Source organism: Serinus canaria, chromosome 5 (assembly GCF_022539315.1).
Source record: "Serinus canaria isolate serCan28SL12 chromosome 5, serCan2020, whole genome shotgun sequence".
NCBI classification, from domain to species: domain Eukaryota; kingdom Metazoa; phylum Chordata; class Aves; order Passeriformes; family Fringillidae; genus Serinus; species Serinus canaria.
In genome coordinates this window covers 27,849,832-27,868,180 of record NC_066319.1, presented here as the reverse complement: position 1 = coordinate 27,868,180, position 18,349 = coordinate 27,849,832, and the positions used below count along the sequence as shown (strand labels likewise).

Genomic DNA, 18,349 nt, shown 5'->3' with positions numbered 1-18,349 from the left:
GGCAAAAACAATGTCTTAGATTCCTCTAAAGCTGATATACAGTAACTTCTTGTATCAATCTTTAATAAACTTGACCCGTTTTCCATGATGTGTTTGGCAACTGAAGCTGCTGATTTTAATTATGACTCAGTTTAGATCACCGTATACCTTACCAACACTGTACTGAGGTATTTTGGCAGACTGCTTCCCTAATTGTATCTTAATGCTTACTCTGTTTAATAAAATTCATGGAAGTTAACTAGTGGTTTGTTCTTTCTCATGCAACCTCGGCAATGCATGTTTTAGGTGTAACATCTAGGCATTTTGTGTGAGTTGTTTTTGGTGGGGTTTTTCTTTTTGTTTGGTGTTTTTGCTGTGTAGCTTTTGCTTCCAAAACAGGGGCCCAAAGTTGGTAAGGGAATTTCTGCTAGTGTTGTGAATTACTTCTGGATGTTTCAGTTCTGTTTTGTCTAGGGAGCAGTTGACATGGGACGAGATACTACATTATAAGCATTGTGAGCTCAGAAGTAGAGGTTAGTTTAATGCTGTGTGTCCTGCTTGCCAACTAAAGTTTCATTAACTTTTATATGATCCTTGTTCCCACTTTCAGGTCTCTTAACTAGAACTGGGAACAAGGTCAATGCAGAAATTACGGAGTTACTTTTTGGTAAGTGGGATGTACAGTATACACTAATCTTTGCCTGGAAGCTTACAAGAACTCTGGGGTAGCATTCAAACCAGTAGTGGGATGTAAAATGAGTTTTAAATATTGAGCTTTAACCTTCTTAGTAAGTTAAATTGGAACACTAATAAAACCCCAAACCAGTCTGGGAAGAGAACGGTGTGTGAAGGGTTTTCTGATTTTTAAACTCTGCTCCCCTAATACAGGGTGGATATAGGGGAGATCTGAGCAGAGATTCTATCTAAAATATTGGCATAATCAGAACATTAGTTTTGATAGCTTAGGCTACAGCATGTGATACTGAATAAACATGCATATAGTATAGTTTGCAAAGCCACCCTTGAGTTTTTACCCTGCCACATGTACAGTCACGGAGAGCACTTGAGATACAAATCTTAGTATATTTATTTGCAGAATTAAGCAGTGGTTGTGTTCAGGATTCTGTTAAGCTTCTAAGAACTGCTGTTCTTTTTTTCTTGAAGATGTTTATCATCCAAGTGGTGCTTTCAGGTATCTAACAAATTATATGCTGTCGTTTGTGGGCTTGGTTGAACTGCTCATTTATCTTCAGTTAATTGTGGTTTGTGGATGGGGGTTTCTCTCCATGAAACTTCAGCATGTTTAAGCAAAGAACAACTTACCATTCCTTTAGAAATGCCTTATTTATTTTTTTTTGCTTTCCTCTTTCTTAAGCTGAAATTCTCTAGTTAATGTTTTTGAAAGAAAGTCTTAATTTGTAGAAAGGAATGTGAGCTGTTGTTTTCATGCTTCAGGTGTTAGTATAGAAATGTTTGTGTGAGATTTCATGAAAGCAAGTGGAGGGGATACAGGCTCCTGATCTCATAGAAATATAGAAGAAGCAGTGCAAGCATGATCTTGTTGGGTATCAGTGGACCCGCATAAATAATTCAAAACACTTAAGTCAATCCTTCTTTTGGATATATGAATATATCTTCTTGTCAGTGGCTGTTATGGTTCAAAGTATCATAAAGTGTTAATCTGGTGACACTGCTGTTCCTGATCTCCATCAGCATGGGGGAACTGTAATAATGATGCTACATAAATTTCACATGTACTTCTACCAAGTAAAGTTAGTAGCTGGAGAATGTTGCGTCTTTGAAATATTTACAGTCTACTTAAATATGAGCAAATACAATTTAAAAAAGGTGGTCTCTCTTAAAGACTGTCGCCTTTGCTATTTATTCTCCTTGCAGTTTTCTGTGGCTGGCAGACATGTTCTTGAGTTTGGAGTTAGTTTTTATTTTTGACTATCATTAGTGACTCAAGCTTGGAAGAAAATTTCTCTTAAGACTTGAACTGTGGTGATCTAGCATTTGCAGTACATGCCATGGTTCTTATGTATTTTGACAGCATTCTTCTGACTATTTACCCTACTCTTATTGGACATTAAGGACAGACAGTGGTTTTCAAAAGAAGATAATAAAACTCTTCCTCTGCTTTGTCCAGAAATCAAAGTAACTTATTTCTGATTACCCCCTGAAGTTCTGATCTGCATATCAGATTCCTGTAGTCAATCAGCCTAAGTCAGATTTTAAACTTGAATTCATGAAGACTTGTGGCCTCTTCATGCTTTAGGTTAGTCTCTGGCATTCTGATGAGATATACCTGCAGATAGTAATTTTTGTTCAGAGTTACTAATAATTAGAAATAGTAGCTTTAATTTTTAATTTGCTTTATGTCATCTTCGAGTGCCGCTTTCACAGCAGTCTCTATTGCTGGATGTAATTTTTTCAGTATCCTTGATTTGTGTTGTAACTTCACTGCAGTTATTTTGTTTGCAAACTATAATGTGTAACACTTGCCTAAGGAATGAAGACAGCAAACTGTAAGAAACAGATTGTAGAATTTCATATCAGGAAGTCCTGGCCACAGCACTAGTGTCAAGTAGCTCTTAAAGAGCTCTGGATGTTGCAAAAGTCTGGGTACTTAGGCATACAGTGGTCAATTCTAGAAATCTGTTACCTGCTTCTTCCTACAGACTTTATTTGTTGATGTTTGTTACTAGCTTTTGTTCATTCATTTGTGCGTGCTATCACAGAGTATAGGAGCTGTGAGTAGAGTGGTAGTGATGGATTTTGTTGTTGCTTATGCTGATATGTGATGGTTCAGTTTTAGACAAAATTGCTGCCTTCTTTGGCTAACTACCTGGTTCTATGCATGAAAGCTTATTTGCAATGACTTATTTTTCTACTTCATAGGACGTACTTTAATCACATGCAGTGTTTCTCAATGAACTATTCAAACAGGAAAGGAATTTCATCTTTTTGTGAAAGGCATTCTTTATTATATCTTCAGTTGACATTGTAATGTATGCTGAACTTAAACATTGTGAGAATTTTTCAGTTTAGTCTTTAAATTCATGTTATGTCCTTATGTATTCTTAAAATGCTTACAGTAGGAATGCTTTGGCTGAAGTTGATGCTGATTCTTTTAAAATTAATTTTCCTTACCTGCCTTAGCATAATTGATAATACTAGGTCAGAGAGGCCTCTGTAAACAGCCGTCTCCAAGAGTATGCCTGTCTCATTGTTGAGCTGTAACAAAATGGTGGCTTCTCACTTCTTTTTTTAATTTGTTGAAGTTGGACCATAGTTCTTCTGCTAGCTAATGGCTGTTTGTCTTTTAAGTTAACTTATTTTTACTGAAGGAATATATTCCTAACTTCAAACTGTCCTTTTTTTTGTCTCCTTTAATGTAGGAAGAATCATGTGCTTCTTTTATTATTTAGTTATTCCTGAGGTTGTGCCTTTACACCTCTCAAAAATGACAACAACTTAACATGTCATGCTGCAGGATGAATCATGTGTCAGGTCCTTTAGTGTACTGACAGTTTGTTTACAATATCCTTTATTGATGTCCATGTATTTCAGAAATTATTGCAATCACAGCATATGCTGAGATGAAAGAGACTCCTCAGGATCATTGATTCCAATTCCTGGCCCTGTGCAGGCCACCCTATTTAGTGTTGTTCTTATTGTGTAAGACTTTCCTATAAGTCTATTAAGTAAGCCTTGCATGCTTCTGTCCATTTCTGTTCCCTTCTTCAGAGGGCCTTTGTCTTTAGTGTATTTGGTCTGACTGGATGAGCGTTGTGCAGGAGTACTTTAAGCAAAATGCTGGAATTTGATTGTTGGGAAGCTGTTGTTCCTATCTGGGAAGAAGCAGAGAGGATCAGTGTCAAATTACCGGCAGATATTTCTGTTTAGGACTCTTCCTGAATCAAGGTGCTTGAAGAGAACTTTAATGGGATAGGAAAAAGAGTGCCTCAGCTGTTTCCTCTTTGCAATTAACAATCAGTGCTGGGTTGGATCCTTGTGCTCTAGTCCTCAAATGACTTCAGACCGCATTGTCCTAATGGATGAATCCAACTTGCTTTTGTTTCATAAAATATTTGCCTTTGACAAGCTGAATTCTGTGGAATTAGAACTTGATGTTGTTGCTCTAGAAAACACTTTCAAAGCAATAGTTATTAATCCTGAAAGGGTGAAATCACTAGGATGCAGTGATATATATGTTGTACCTCAAAATATTTCTTGGTAGGGACTGTAAAGTATCTGAAGGGAAGCTATTTTTGAGTAGAAAGATGTGGTTTGCATTCCTAGGAGAAATACTATGACTCTGTATATCTCTGCTTGTTTAAAAGCTTTCACATGTGGCTTTCTTCATTAGCCATCCTTGCTTTTGCTCCCAGATTCAGTCTAAGGAAAGGACCAGGAGTCCTTTTCATGCTCTGAGTAGTATTTTTTTCTAGTGGTGAATTTCTGGGTGTTATAGTTGAACAGCTGACCCAAAAGTAACATGTGTGCACATAAATACAAGGAGAATTTAATATGTCAGCATTTTGGGGAATGCCTTATAGGGCCTAAGTCTTCACCATTTGTGTTGGCTGGTGACAGCGGACTTGTGGCAGCAGTTTCTATGACAGTGTATGGAGTGCTCTGGCTCAGACTGAGCTTTCTGTGTCAAACAGCCAGTGTTCATCCAAGATATTGGGATATATTTGATCCCCTGAATTTTGAGAAGGGAAAATTTGTTTTGAATATGTGCTCAATATAGACAAAATTTTGTTTAACTGGTGGGGATAATGTGTTGAATTTTTTTTAATGTTTCTCTCAGTGACCCTGGTGGAGGGATTGAGATGTCAGAGTTCATACGAGAAGCAACTCCCCCTGTTGGCTGTAGTTCACGCAATTCTTATGCTGGGATAGATCCAAACAACCAGGTAAGAATTAAAGCTGCTACTGTTGTTGCTTTAGTATTGCTGGCTTTGCAGTCCGTAGATAACCTCTTCCTGTTATTTTGTGGGGGGTTTGGGTAATTTATATTAGATAAAACAATTTTCTTTTCTGTATGTAACTGCTTTGTTAGGAAGGCATTGCATTCTCCCAGGAGCATAGCTCTCAACCCATCTTGTACTTAATTTAGGAATGGCTGGATTTTGAAAGGGCGCCTACTGTCCCATCAGTAAGTATTCCCTTTTCCTCAGTTAGCTTTCTTCTGATTTAAGAAATCAAAACGGCTCAGAGTATAGTGAGTTAGGTACGAAGATCCCACTGTGGTGGGATTCCCTTGTCCCTTTGAGTAGCTCATGCTGTATCTTCATGCTGGTGTTCTAACTTTGCCTTCCTCCTTTACTTTTGTTTGTTCTGCCATTTAAAGCTTAATTGGTAAATTTAAATGCTGAATTTGAGGAGGCTTCTGTTAAATTATCTTAGAATATTTCCACTGCTGATTATCTCTTGCAGTTGTGGATCGCTTTCTGCAGGTTATTATTCCTGATAGGTTAGATTTTGGGGTCAAAAAATTTAGTTTGCTAAAGCATAAAGAAAGATAAACTGCTAGAAATGGTAAGACTAAAACTGTTTATTTTTTGGATGTCCTTTGCAAAATCTTCACTTCCTTGATTGTTCAGCAGGGTTGGGAAGAAAGCAATAAATAGGGAGTCCTGCCAGATGAAAGTGCTGAAGAATGTGGCTTTATTACATTTTAATGTAACTTCATTATGCTCTAGTTGCCTTGAATTTCACTGGGGAAGTTGCTCTGTTTCCATATTATGTCTACTAGGTTTATGTGTTCAAATTCCAAAGAGTGTTGGATGTGCTGTTCCTTCTGTTTGGCATGTGGCATTTAGCTGATTGTGGCTAGTTTTTATCAACCCTTTATGAGGACAAGTAGATGAACTGGTCAGTCTGTACAGTTATGTTGATAATGAGCAATGCAGCATCATGGTAAAGACACAGAACCTGTCTTCAAATGACATGGAAGTCCTTGGCATGGTATTGGAATATCATGTTCTTCTAATTAGCTCTCTGAGCAAGCAGTAGATAACGAAGTGCAGTCGTGTGTTTTATCTGAATCATGCTCAGTTATGCAGCATAGATACTCTTCCTTCAAGAGAGAAGGCATTTGCTGGTGCAAAGGAATAGGAAGTGATGGTCCATGTAGGAAGATAGAAACATGATGTCCAAACTAGTTCTTTGACTGGTCTTTAGAAAAAATATGTTCCAAACATAACAGTTTTAATGTTAAAGCATGTGAAGAAGTTCAAGCTACTGTGAAAGAAAGTACTGTGTTTAGAATGTATTTGTCCTAAGAAAATTAGTATTCACTGGTCCTCTGTGATTGAATGTGCACTATCAGAAGGGAACATGAACAGTAAGCATCTGAGTTCTGTTCAGTTTTTCTGTGTGAAATAGTTTTCCTGTGATAATGCATTTGTATTCAGTGACAGCCTTCATCAAAGCATATTATTGAATGGAAAACTGTTGAAACATGACTAAATGAGTAACTAAAAGTGCATGTGACAATGTTGTGAAGAAAATGTGTTAAACAAGCTCTTAGCTGCTTTTTCAGATTATACATAAAGCCATTGTTCTTCTGGGCTGTGGCTGAGTAGGATCTCCATGCGTCTTCAGGTTACCTGAAATTGTTGTGCTTACAGAAAATAACTAGTAGATTTTTGCTCTTTTCCCCAGAGTAATTTTAACTAGGCCTTTTTTAAAAGCATCCCAGTAAGTATATATCTATCAATCAAATGACCATCATATTTATGTATTATAGCTTCAGATTTTGCCTTTGAGTGCTCCTCCTCTATCTTATTTCTGGGTGATTTAATTATCACTGCATTGTTGTATGCTATTAGGTTGAGAGGTTGTATTGAATGTTATTGAAGGTAAGACCAAATTCTCTCTCCACTGGATTACAGGATATATTTAGAAAGGTAGATTGCAAACCTAAATGGTGAAATATTTTGTAGTAGCCTGCCTGCTGGTTTGCCATTGAATGTGAAATTAACTGCAAAAATATGTATCTTTTGACATGGGAGCTGTTTGGGGATTGAGCTTGGTGTTTACTGTGAACAGATAAGTTTTGTACTAAGATTGATAAGTTTTATACTAAGATTGTGTTTTCTTTAAGCATTTTAGGCAACCAGAATCATACCGTTAAATGTTAAGTTTCACAACAACAGTTATTACTGTAGTAGCACTGCACTTGTACTTTGTTGCCACATTAGGTAAGGAGAATTCCTAGATTAGAAACTTTTTAAAATCAGCATGGTAAAGTTCCCATGAACACTGGCTTTTGAATGGAATAGTGCTGTGATGTAGTTGGATGCCTAATTACATGACTTCGTCTCTTTGCAGTGGAAACATAGTCAGAATTTTACAGCACTCTGCTGCTGGATGCTTTTGTGCCTTTAAAAACCTCTCCTATGTGTATAGGCAAATGCGTGTGTTAGAGTAATAGAAAATAACAATTGTTTATTTCCTGGAAGTGTACAGCTTTTTACATAATTTCCTGTTTCTAGGTTGGATCTGGGTTATCTCGTCTGGGAACAGCAGCAACTATCAAAGGTGAAGTTTTTTGCTACTTAAATTACCTTGCAGAAGCACTTAAAATCACTTGTTTTCTATGTCGTTTCCAAATACTGTCTACCTTAGTCATCTTGACTTTTTTTTCTTTTTTGAGTGAAATGCAGCATTTACTAGTTGGGGGAAGTCTTCTTTGAACATGCAAATGACCAAAACATGAGGAGAGAATATTCTGGGGCCCATATTCTACTTCCCATGTAATGACAGGTTTTCCATTTGCCTGTAAAATGCAGAGCCAAGGGGTTGGTTGGGGTAGACTTCTCTCTACTGTTTTGAGTTCAGTGCAACCAATTACCCTTCTGGTATTGCATACCAGTGACTTGATTGCTTCTTGTTTTTCGACATTTAGTTGAAGTAATTTCCAGCCTTTGTGAACTCCTCTAAGATGAAAAGATAACAATTTTGCGTATTATAAGTATTTTCTTGTAAATTTATCCAGCCAATAGGGCAGAAAAAAAAATTTAATGTGAATTTTTGTCACCTTGATTTTCTTTTTCTCCTTGCTTTTCTGACCATTACAAGTATTTTCTTAGTCTACCCCTTCTTTTTTATGGATGACCATGCAGAAAGAAATATTCCAATAGATACACCTTTAAGGGGAAAAAACCCAATCTTGATTGCCACTGAGTTCTGTGAAAAATAATAGAAATAGCATAGACAACAGTCGTATCTAAAAGAAATATTGTGTTATTCTAATTATGTAACTATTTTTACTTACCTATAAATGAAGAAATGCAAGCAACAGTCTTTCGTGACAATTAAGAATGTAGGTGTATGTGTAATACTTCGAGCACTAGTACTCTTTTTTCTTAAAACTTGCAGGTGATACTGACACTGCCAAGACCTCTGATGATATCAGTTTGAGTCTTGGCCAGAGTTCTAGCCTATGTAAAGAAGGGAGTGAAGAACAAGGTAAAATTTCTTCTTCTCCATATTTAAACATGGTATTTTGTTACCAAAGACCCTTTGCTTAATATGCTAAATAAATTCATGCAGTTTGTTGATACCCTTTCTTAGAGTCTATCTTGAAGTTCCTTGTTTCCTTTCTTAATTACTCAAGCTTCTGAGAAACGTAATTTGAATGCTTATAACTTAATTCTTTGACTGTGTGTTCCTCGTTCTGACATCTTCCATCAGGTAATAAATATTTACTGTCACCTCACTGCTGAAAGATAGCTAACTTAGATTTCTTTAGACAGTATCTCTTAGATTACAGGTGGCCTGTGGTTAATGGACTTCACTGAAGATTAATTTGCTTTCCTTACAAGTACAGACAAATGTAATGTGGTGGGCTTTTCTATAAAGTAAATAACCCCATCCAGAGCTCTATGTTCTTAGAGCTATAGGCTGCTTCCAAGATGGAAGTTATCAGAGCTTGGTGAAGTTTTGAAATTTTTTTTTCTGCTATGTAAGGAAACTTAGCTTGTGTTCTGAAACGAAACAGGACAATTTTTTGTTTAGCTTCATTGTCAGGAAGAGACCTGCTCAGTCTAAAACAGAGCATAAAATCAAAGGGAAATCTTTGCTGATTTTGCTGGTGATTAGGAGAAAGTTAACTCTGAGAATACCATCTTTCATTTTTACCAGTCTAATCACTAATGGGTGATTAGAGCCATTAGATGGATAACTCAGTCATTACTGTGTGATTCAGTGCAAAAACTGTGTTTGGCGCATCACAGGTGGCCATGCTGTTGTAATAGACAGCAGGGTTCTGTGACTTTCAGCTGAGTAATGTAACTGTGAAATCTTTTAAGTTACATGCATTCAGATATACTCTACAGGAATTTAACAACAGTAGAAACTCAACTTGGCCTCCAAACCTGCTGTTTTTAGTGACAGTAGCAAAAGGGAAAGTAGCCTGACTTTTAGTACTGCCTGCAGATGGACACTTTTATGGGAGACTGCTTGTGATGGGTAACAGGAATGATTGCTTTAAACAAGAGCTAACAGTAAATCTTCATTATTTGCTTTAACAGCAAGAGCACCTCTCCTCTTTTTTTTTTTTTTTTTTTTTTGAGGCAGTAAAGCAGTAAAACTCAGTGACTTCATAGGGAGTTTCATTATAGTACAAAAAGACCTGTGACAGTGATTGCATCCTTGCTAAATGAACTTACTCGGTATCTGGTAGGAAAGGTGATTTTTGCTGGGTTTTTGGTGACTTCAGAGTTAATGGGCTTTACTGTGATTTCATTAATAACTTTAAAGTTTGTTTAATGCATGTAGGAACCAAAAGAAAGGCAGGGTACTCTTTTTATAATTGAAAAGCTTTGGGATATATAAAAACATTAAAACTGAGACACATAAGCAATAGAGGAGGTTGGGGACTTGTCAGAATTGCCTTGTCTTATCAGTTGCTAGGGATAAACTGGTGTTGATGGTTTCTTTTTTTTATTAAAAAAAGGCCTGTCAGATTTGCCCAAATGTTATAGAATATTTTTAAGTGGTAATGTGATGAATTCATAGTACTTGCAATTGGATTTTTCAATTCATTAACTTTTTCTGGTATAAACAGTTTTAAAGCAAGTTATATGACTTACATGAACATTCTGAATGACTGTTTTTAAATATGTACTCAAACAGATTTGGCAACTGATCGGAAGCTTTTTCGTCTGGTGTCGAACGACTCGTTTGTCTCCATCCAACCTTCATTGTCCTCTGGACAGGATTTGCCAAGGGACAGCGGTGACAAAGTGTGCCTCTCGAACAACCAGCTTGTGGACCAGTCTAAAAACAGTGCATGTGACACAGAAGTAGCTTCACTGGTAACTCTGCATTCTCACTCCTATAGGAAGGATCATAGACCTCGAGGTGTACCAAGGACTTCTAGCTCTGCTGTTGCTTTTCCAGATGCTTCACTAAATGACTTCCCCCTCTATCAGCAAAAACGAGGACTAGATCCTGTCAGTGAGTTAGAAGCTTCCAAACCCCCTTCTGGATCCCGAGAGTCTTTGGGTGAGAACTCTTGCATTTCAGGAGTTTTTCAATTAGATGACATTCTGAAAAGTAGCAGCCCTCAACCATTGACTAAGGGTGGGAAGAGCAAATCCTTGAAAGCAGACAAAAGTATGGACAGTCTGAGAAGTCTGAGTACTAGAAGCAGTGGTTCAACAGAAAGCTACTGCAGCGGGACTGATCGTGACACCAACAGTACCATCAGTAGCTATAAAAGTGAACATACTAGCTCAACGCATATAGAAAGTGTATTGTCAGAGCATGAGGAGGAGTCTCCTAGAGAAGAGAAAAAGGATGATAAGAAAAAAGACTGTGGTGTCGACTCAGAGGATGACAGTAGTTCTACTACTGACAAAAGGACTAGTAGCCAAAGGACTGCTGTGGAAGTGAGTCCTCTGGGTGGTGTTCAAGAGGTAAAGGGTTCTAATGCATCTGATGAGATGCACAACCAGAAAGGTCTTGGGGCCTCTGCTTCAGAAGAGGCCAATAAGAACCCACATGCCAATGAATTGACTACACAAGCTGACAGGCCGCATGGGAAGGCTGCTGAACAAAGAGATGAGCAGAGTGAGAAACTAGCTGTGTTAGTAGATTCAAGAGCTGCTAAAGAAACTAGTGGAAAACAAAAAGAAGGAGATGTCAGACCAAAATCTTCTAGTTTGATACATCGAACAGCCTCTACCCACAAGTCGAGCCGGAGAAGGACAGGAAAAAAGCGGGCTAGTAGTTTTGATTCAAGTCGGCACAGGGAATATGTTTCCTTCCGAGGTGTATCTGGTACTAAACCTCACAGTGCTGTGTTTTGTCACGATGAGGACTCCAGTGATCAAAGTGACTTGAGCAGGACATCAAGCATGCAGTCAGCTCACCAGTTCAGCAGTGATAGCTCTTCCAGCACCACCTCCCATTCATGCCAGTCTCCTGAGGGAAAATACAGTGCTTTAAAGACCAAATACGTTTCTAAAGACCGTGGGGGCACAGACTCTGAAAATGCTCACAAAACCCACTTAAGCTCTGAAGGAATTAGCAAAAAAAGATCTACACGACGGACTTCTAGCACAAACAGTGCCAAGAATCGTGCCAGAGTGTTAAGCCTGGACAGTGGTACTGTAGCTTGTTTAAATGACCCAAATAGTTTAATGGCACCAGGTAATATAAAACAGTTAACCACTTCAAAATCTGATTTGGAAGCCAAAGAAGGAGAGGTGCTAGATGAGTTATCTCTGTTGGGAAGGGCTTCACACTTAGAGTCAGTCACTCGTTCTAGGAATAGCTTACCAAGCCAGGCTACATTTCCTGAAGGGGAAGAGCAAGAATCAGCAAGTGGAGGTAAGTAAATGACCTACCAGAAGCACCTTGTCATATTTTGTTAATGGGTCTAGTACCTATGACTTAAATTAAAACTATACTTAAGCATCTTCCCTGTTTCTCCAGTCTTGCCCAGAAAAACTGAAAAAGCGTTTCCTTTGTAATATCTTGAAAGATCTACTGAAATGTGTGTTGAATCAGGTTTTACAAAATCTATAGGTAGAGGTGTTAGTAGCTTGTTACCAGCAGTCCTCATTAATTAGAGCTGTATCTTAAACTATTATTTGTGATCAAATCAAACCTGCTCCATTATACTGAGTAATACAAACAACTGCAGCCTCTCTGGCATGGCTTGAGGTGGAATCAGGAAATAAAACCAGTCCCAAACTCTTACCATGCTGCCTTTAATTGTGGATTCTTACAATGGTCTAGTTACTAAGTTGAATTCTCCTAGGGATTTAATTTTTGCTTAGCCTTGCTGCTGCTGGCTAGACAGTCTTGTTTACTTTGGGTTTTTGGGGGTTTTTTTGTCTTCATTATGTGAACACAATAACCTTCCAGTGCTGGAGAGGAATGTAGTTTCCTCTTATTTTCCCTGACTATTGTTTTGCTTGGTGTAATGTGAACAATAAGCTACCTGGAGTAGCTGTCATTAATATAGATTAGTTGCGGCATTTAAAACAAAATTTGGAGCTCTTAATATTTTTTTGTTTATTGCTTATAATAATGTTTATTTCTTTTCTTGGTTAACTATATTTGCTGCCTTTACTGGAAGGCTTTTTGTGCCAAGGTAGATAAGTGTCTTTTACATCTTCAGGACAATATGGGTTGCTGATTAACTCAGTCTAAATTCTGGAATTTTCAAAGGCCAATACCTAACAGATAATCTGGATCTTTACTCTAGGTGGACAAACCCTTCATAAGATTGTGTTTTAGATCAAGACAGGTATTTTTAAGAAACTATAGCAAATTTGACTGTTCCTGTTATGTAGACTGCCTAAATGAAATATAGTGATTCATCTTAAAAGGAGATTTCCAGCCCACAGTGAGATAAGATGTAGGACCGATAGTGGGGTTTTTGCTTTGGTTTTGTTTGGAGTTTTTCGTGGAGTTGTTTTTGTTGTGTGTCTCCCAATATTAACAAAACAGCTATAAAAATCAGTGCAATTAATTTCTGGGGAGTAAAAGAAAGCATGCCAGACTTAAGTTCAACTGTGTATTGATTATTGATGAATTTTGACTGGTTTACAATTAGTTCAGACTTATTTATATGCCTTCACTTTACCAATGTATGCAGATTTGTTCTTTTTTTAAAAAAATTTTTAACTTTCTCTATTATTCCTAATAGCAAATTTTTGCAATAGCTTTAATAAAACAGTCAAAGTTACTCTTCTAGCACTAACCATAGAAGCTAAACACTTAACACCCATTTTTCCTAAGGCCTGGTTAAAGTGACAGCTCTTCATGTCTACTGAGAGTAATATGACTGATTAAAGGTCTCCCTTATGTATATACCATTTTGACTCTATGCTTTCCTTAGCACAAATTTGATTTCATTCTGTTTTGTGGAATTACTGCTTAAAGCTATTAAGATTCTCCCTTAATGTGCAAAGGAGGATTAACATGGCTTACGTTTTAGAACGCGTCAGACTTAGTATGTGCTTACTACTTGTCAATAGTCTGAAAGAATTAATGGAAGATAGATGCTGAATATCATTAAATACTTTGATTGCTCTTTTGAAAAAGCTTGTCTTCCCCACCATCTCACTCAACACATTTCAAAGCAGTCTTAAAGTACAAATCTGTAGCAGTTTAAGCAGGAAAGAGTTGCTGTCATTCTTGCTGGCCTGATTAATTTCCAGTTGAAAATTTTACATGATGGTCATTTGAAGTTGTTAGTATTTTTAATAAGTGGCAAATACCCAAGCTGTACTTCTCAATGGATAACAGGCTGTCTTTAAGAAGCAATCTGGAATCAAGTACTCCGCATCTGCTGACATGATATGGTTAATAACACTAGCTGTATATTATTTCTTCCTACCAAGAGAAAAGGAAGTATTTGCTTTAAGATTGTAAGAAATTAATGTCATTATGCCTTTTCTTTTTTTGAAAGCAGAACAAAATTATGACTTTTCTTTAGCACTGCTTAAACATTTAATCTTGTCTAGCACCAAGGCAGTAATTACATTGCATTTATCTGTTTGTGATCAATCTGACTAATTCTTTCATAGGGTCCTTCTTTATTGGTTTTTCTCTTGTGTGGGTTTGTTGGGTAGTTTTCCCACAATTTATAGCTTATGTTAAAGTTTTGTAACATCTGTATCTTTAATTGTGGATTTCTTATTTAGGCTTACCCATAATTAATAGTAATGAGAGAAAATGTTTTAACTGTTTAGAATCTAAGTGCTTTATAGCCAGTATTTCTTACTACTGAGATGTATTTACCTTTTGGGACGTTTTTAAAGACATCCATGTGTAATATAAATTATATATATATTATATATATATACATGTAATGTGTATATATGTATAGCATTTTTTTTGAGAAAAGTAAGAAATTATTTTATCTACTTGTTGCAAGTGGTTTACAGAATCAACTTAGTTTGGATTTTCATAAGATCAGAAGATATTGGTTGGATGTGATTTTTAGAAGTAGTCTGGTCCAACCTCTTGCTGAAGGTTTTTTATAATTTTATTTAAATATTTTGTAATTTTATATAAACGTTTTTAAATGTCTGTGATAACTTTCTGAAACAAATAATTAAAACAGATGCACACAGGATACCTAAAAGACTGATATTAATACCACCTCCTCTTTTCCAGTCAGCAACTTTCAGTTCCTGTTTTTCAAATATTATTTAAATCAGTAATTATAACTTCATTTTATCCTTCAGTCTTTAAAGATTAGAACTACATTCTTGTTTGTGTAACTGCTAAAATGTGTATCTTAATGGATATGGTCTTTACTAATCTTCGACTAAGCAGGATGTTGTACAAACTTGTACATATTTCACTTCTGCAGATACAACTTAGTTTCATTTCTGTATTATTATGCCGGGAAGTGGTGAATGACTCACTTGCTGTGAGACAGTATGTGCATTTAGATAGAAATCGCAATTCATTAAAATGCAGAGAAACAGCATCTGAAAATTCTGAAATTAAGTGTATTTGGTGAATGTATAATAAAACAATGGAAGACATCTTATGGTAGTTGTTATCCTTGTTCAGCTATTCAGATTCCAAAAGTAGCTAGTGAATTGATGAGTCATGGTTTAGTTGCAGTTGCTGCACTGTATAATGATATTCTGGAAATACCCTCTGCACTCTCCTGTGCCTGGTTTCTGTCAGATGTGTGCTGTTTCTGGAGTGCTGTTTGTAACCATTCAAAGAACCACCATAATGCTGTATGTAACATAGTGATGTTTTGTAAAACTTGAGCTGGCCTGAAAAGTCAAATGTTCTCTCCAGTTCTATATTAATTGTAAAAGATGTGTTCTTTAAGTTGCTGCTCTGTTTTATAGCTTGCTGCAATTTAAGGCTTATTTACTTTAAGTTCTTGAGATACATACCCTTCTGTAAATAAAACTGCATGTAGTGTGATGCATTTTTCCTTCTGTACATTGCATAGCAATATTGAAGTAATAACTCATACTGTTTTCTGTCTTTTGACGTCTGCAGTACATCTCTACAGGCAGGCAAAATAGGGTTTTGTGAATTTAGATTAGTCTTGTGTTTCATATGGCACATGGAAACCTGTTCACCTCTTCAGTCTGTATATATTTGTATGTATATGCCTAGTGTGTCTGCCTGCAATTTTCACAGTGCAGTTCTCTGTTACTCAGCCAATGGTCATGGCAGCTGCTGGCAACATATTATTTTTCCCTTCTATGCTGATTTTGTGCGTTGTCTATGTCATTGATTTGCCTGTTTTAGCAGAGCTGTTCCATGCTTCTGATGGCTTTAGTTTTTGCTACATTTTCCTGTAGATAGAATGAATATAATTACAGAAGATGGGGCTTCTGACCTTGTTTTCTATGTATCTGCCACTTCATGCTCAAACTAGAAACTCAACAATTCTGCATGAGAAATTGGAGTTTAGAAATGGTAGAAACTGAAAAATGTGCAAAGCTCCTGTGATTGGGTTGTGTGTATGTTGGCTGTCTTTATTCGTGTGCTCAGCAGAACCGTGCTGTTACTGACTCAGGTAAGCAGATCAGCAGTAGAAAGGGCTCTTTTCTTACAAGCATTTTACTGTACTGTCATGGCTTTTGTGTGTGAAGGTTGAGTTTTACAGAATTCCCTCTGATGTAGTCAGTGTTAGAAATTATATGAGGCTACTGTAGAATTTCTGCAGTTTTGGAATTTACCAATTAAATAGCGCTTGGAATGTGTCTTGCATCTATTAATTGTTAACCACTTCCTAGTGAAGTAGAGTTTTAGTACATTTTGTGTTTTTTCTCCTATGGATAATACAGAGTCTTTCACTAGATGACTTTTACTTAATTTGGGAAGAGTGGTTCCGTTTTGTTGACATGTGTTGTTCATGTACTTGCTAAGTATTCATCTCAAACAGGAGTTGAATAGGAATTTTTGGTATTAGATTAAAATGAAGCTGCATCTTCATGCTGGCTTGTAGAGAGGTACCTGGATTTATTGGTATACATGTAAGTAAGAAAGTTCTAAAAGCTCTATCAGCTGTGATGGAATTGCTCACATTGCTGCAGAATGTAGCTGTGAGATTAAACTCATTCATTTATTGAAGTTGGCCACTAATTAATTTTTGGGGTTTTAGTTAAGGCTATGTAATGCAAATGTGACTTTCTGTGTATAGTATGCGAACATTGTATGCCACATATGCTGGTAACACTGTGTTTTGAAGATTTACAGCATCTTTTCCTTAAGGTGTATAAATCTAAACACAAAGGCAGAACTAACTTGATTAAAGATTAATGTCAATTGTGAACATTTGTCTGCTACATTAATATAATACTAGATATTGATACATGAACCCAGGGATATAGGGTCTGTATTGGACAGGGGGTCAGATGGGGTTTAGCGTTAGTTTTTTGACCCAAAGTACATCAGCATTATATTCAAGAGGTCTGTGTGAGTAGCCCAATGTTTCTAAAAGTGGAATAATTCAAGTAGGAAGTTCAATGAAGTAGGATATTAAGACTCCTAATTTTATCTTTGGCCTGAGTATAAAAATTTTGCTGTCAGGCTGGTCTGTAAAAATGTTTTGATCAGAATTCAAACAAGATGGTTTTGTTGTCCTGCTTTGTTCCCTCCTTGATAGTGTTTTGCTTTTCAGGTTGTGGTAGTGACTGTTTTGACATAATTGTAAATATTTCTTCAGGCTAGTTTCAAACTTACTTTTTTTCTTTTTTATAAATGCAACCACAAAGTTGAAGTCCTGGGCGTTACTTTTTTTCCTGAATTGTGTATTGTTTTCTTCTGAACTATTTTCTAGAAAAAGTTTGCAACTTAGAGATATCACGCTGTTCTTCATTGTTTCTCCTTTGCTGAGCACATCTGTGTTCTTCAGAAATAGTCATTAGTGATATTTTTCATTAAATATCCACAGTAAGTTATAATACTCTGAGCCAATATTTTGATTTTTTTATCAGAGAAGTGTAAGTAATCCCTGCAGCTGTAGGTTGTATTAAGTTGCATAATAATATGGTAATTAACAACTGCATACTGAAGACATGGACTGAACAGATGACTGCTTCTTTCTACTTGGGTATCTTTCAAGTATGGCTTTTAATATAGTGTTAGGGCACGTGAAAATAAAGTATAAATGCCTCAACCATGAGGAGAACAGTAGTACTAATCTATAAATGCATGTGAAGTACATCTCAGGTTTCAAACACAAATGAGATATAGATGCTCAATAGAGAAAAACAGCATTTCCGCCGTTTCGTTTGGCAAAATACATTCTGTCTTCGAAGAATTTCATTGCTTATGTGAGTACATGAGCCATAAACTATTCCAGCTCTTGCTGAGAACATGTAGGCTTAGTAATTAGTGATTGAAAATAGATTTGTTTCCCATTTGATAGGGTGAGAAAGGGCATGTCTATGCATCATTCAGGTTCTGTGCGCACCTTTAACCTGACTAACGTTCAAAACCACCTAGGCTTTAAGTGATGGGGAAGGGTCTTGGGTTTTTTAGCTGTGGGGTTTTTGTCCTTTTTTCCTGAGAAGAGTGATGGAGACTTTCTGCTATGGTAGTTTTTTCCTTGTTGCTTTCTAGTTAGTATGACTGCAGTTTTTATCTTAAGAACTTTATGGTTTTCCACCATGGATAGTTCACCCTTGTATTAGTTTCATACCACATCTTTCCAGGAATCTTCTTATGAAAAACTTCTCTGTATTTCAGAATTGATCTAAGGCACTGGGTTCAGCGTTTGTAGCAAAATTAAGTGATCTTACTGATGCAGTAAAATTTTAGCAGTTCTGCTTTTTCATGTTGTGCTTCTTAAGCTTCTGTGCTTCTAAGTTTTGGTTAAAAGCAGTTTTAAGTAGATACAGGG

The 18,349-nt window shown here is 36.6% G+C and overlaps 1 protein-coding gene across 9 annotated transcripts in view; it reads left to right on the top strand.

The window, feature by feature from the left end:
• The window catches only part of PCNX1 (pecanex 1), an 89,102-nt gene that overhangs the window by 9,450 nt on the left and 61,303 nt on the right, over positions 1 to 18,349 (top strand). For 5 of the 9 annotated variants that reach the window (XM_050975906.1, XM_050975908.1, XM_050975905.1 and 2 more), the window contains exons 3-7: positions 4,799 to 4,904; positions 5,108 to 5,146; positions 7,491 to 7,536; positions 8,377 to 8,466; positions 10,135 to 11,835. In XM_050975906.1, coding sequence (XP_050831863.1) covers positions 4,799 to 4,904; positions 5,108 to 5,146; positions 7,491 to 7,536; positions 8,377 to 8,466; positions 10,135 to 11,835 — 1,982 coding nt within the window. Of the gene's footprint in view, positions 1 to 589; positions 647 to 4,798; positions 4,905 to 5,107; positions 5,147 to 7,490; positions 7,537 to 8,376; positions 8,467 to 10,134; positions 11,836 to 18,349 lie in introns of all 9 variants that reach the window. The other 4 variants (XM_050975912.1, XM_050975909.1, XM_050975913.1 and 1 more) reach the window with 3 other exon arrangements.